At 59.0% G+C, this 234-nt stretch overlaps 1 protein-coding gene across 1 annotated transcript in view; it reads right to left on the bottom strand.

The window, feature by feature from the left end:
- The window catches only part of LOC106899244 (voltage-dependent L-type calcium channel subunit alpha-1F-like), a gene marked incomplete at its 5' end in the record, with an annotated part of 18,326 nt that overhangs the window by 7,209 nt on the left and 10,883 nt on the right, over nucleotides 1–234 (bottom strand). Inside the window, 1 exon segment of the mRNA XM_014960989.1 lies at nucleotides 39–113. Coding sequence (XP_014816475.1) covers nucleotides 39–113 — 75 coding nt within the window.

Raw genomic sequence — 234 nt, 5'->3', positions numbered from 1 at the left:
AGGGGGGGGCAACCAGTACTCCCAGTAAGTACCAGTACCCTCCCAGTATCCCCCAGTACCACCATCGGCCAAGTTGTCGACGGCGATGGCCAAGAAGACGTTGAGGAGGATGTCTGTGGGGAGGGGGGGACAACCAGTACTCCCAGTAAGTACCAGCACCCTCCCAGTATCCCCCAGTACCCCCCCATGCTGGGTTCACTACTGCTCCCATCCCCATACCACTCCACTTCTCAT

This window comes from Calidris pugnax, unplaced genomic scaffold (genome assembly GCF_001431845.1).
Source record: "Calidris pugnax isolate Ruff unplaced genomic scaffold, ASM143184v1 scaffold646, whole genome shotgun sequence".
NCBI classification, from domain to species: domain Eukaryota; kingdom Metazoa; phylum Chordata; class Aves; order Charadriiformes; family Scolopacidae; genus Calidris; species Calidris pugnax.
This window is presented reverse-complemented; position numbering and strand designations above follow the sequence as displayed.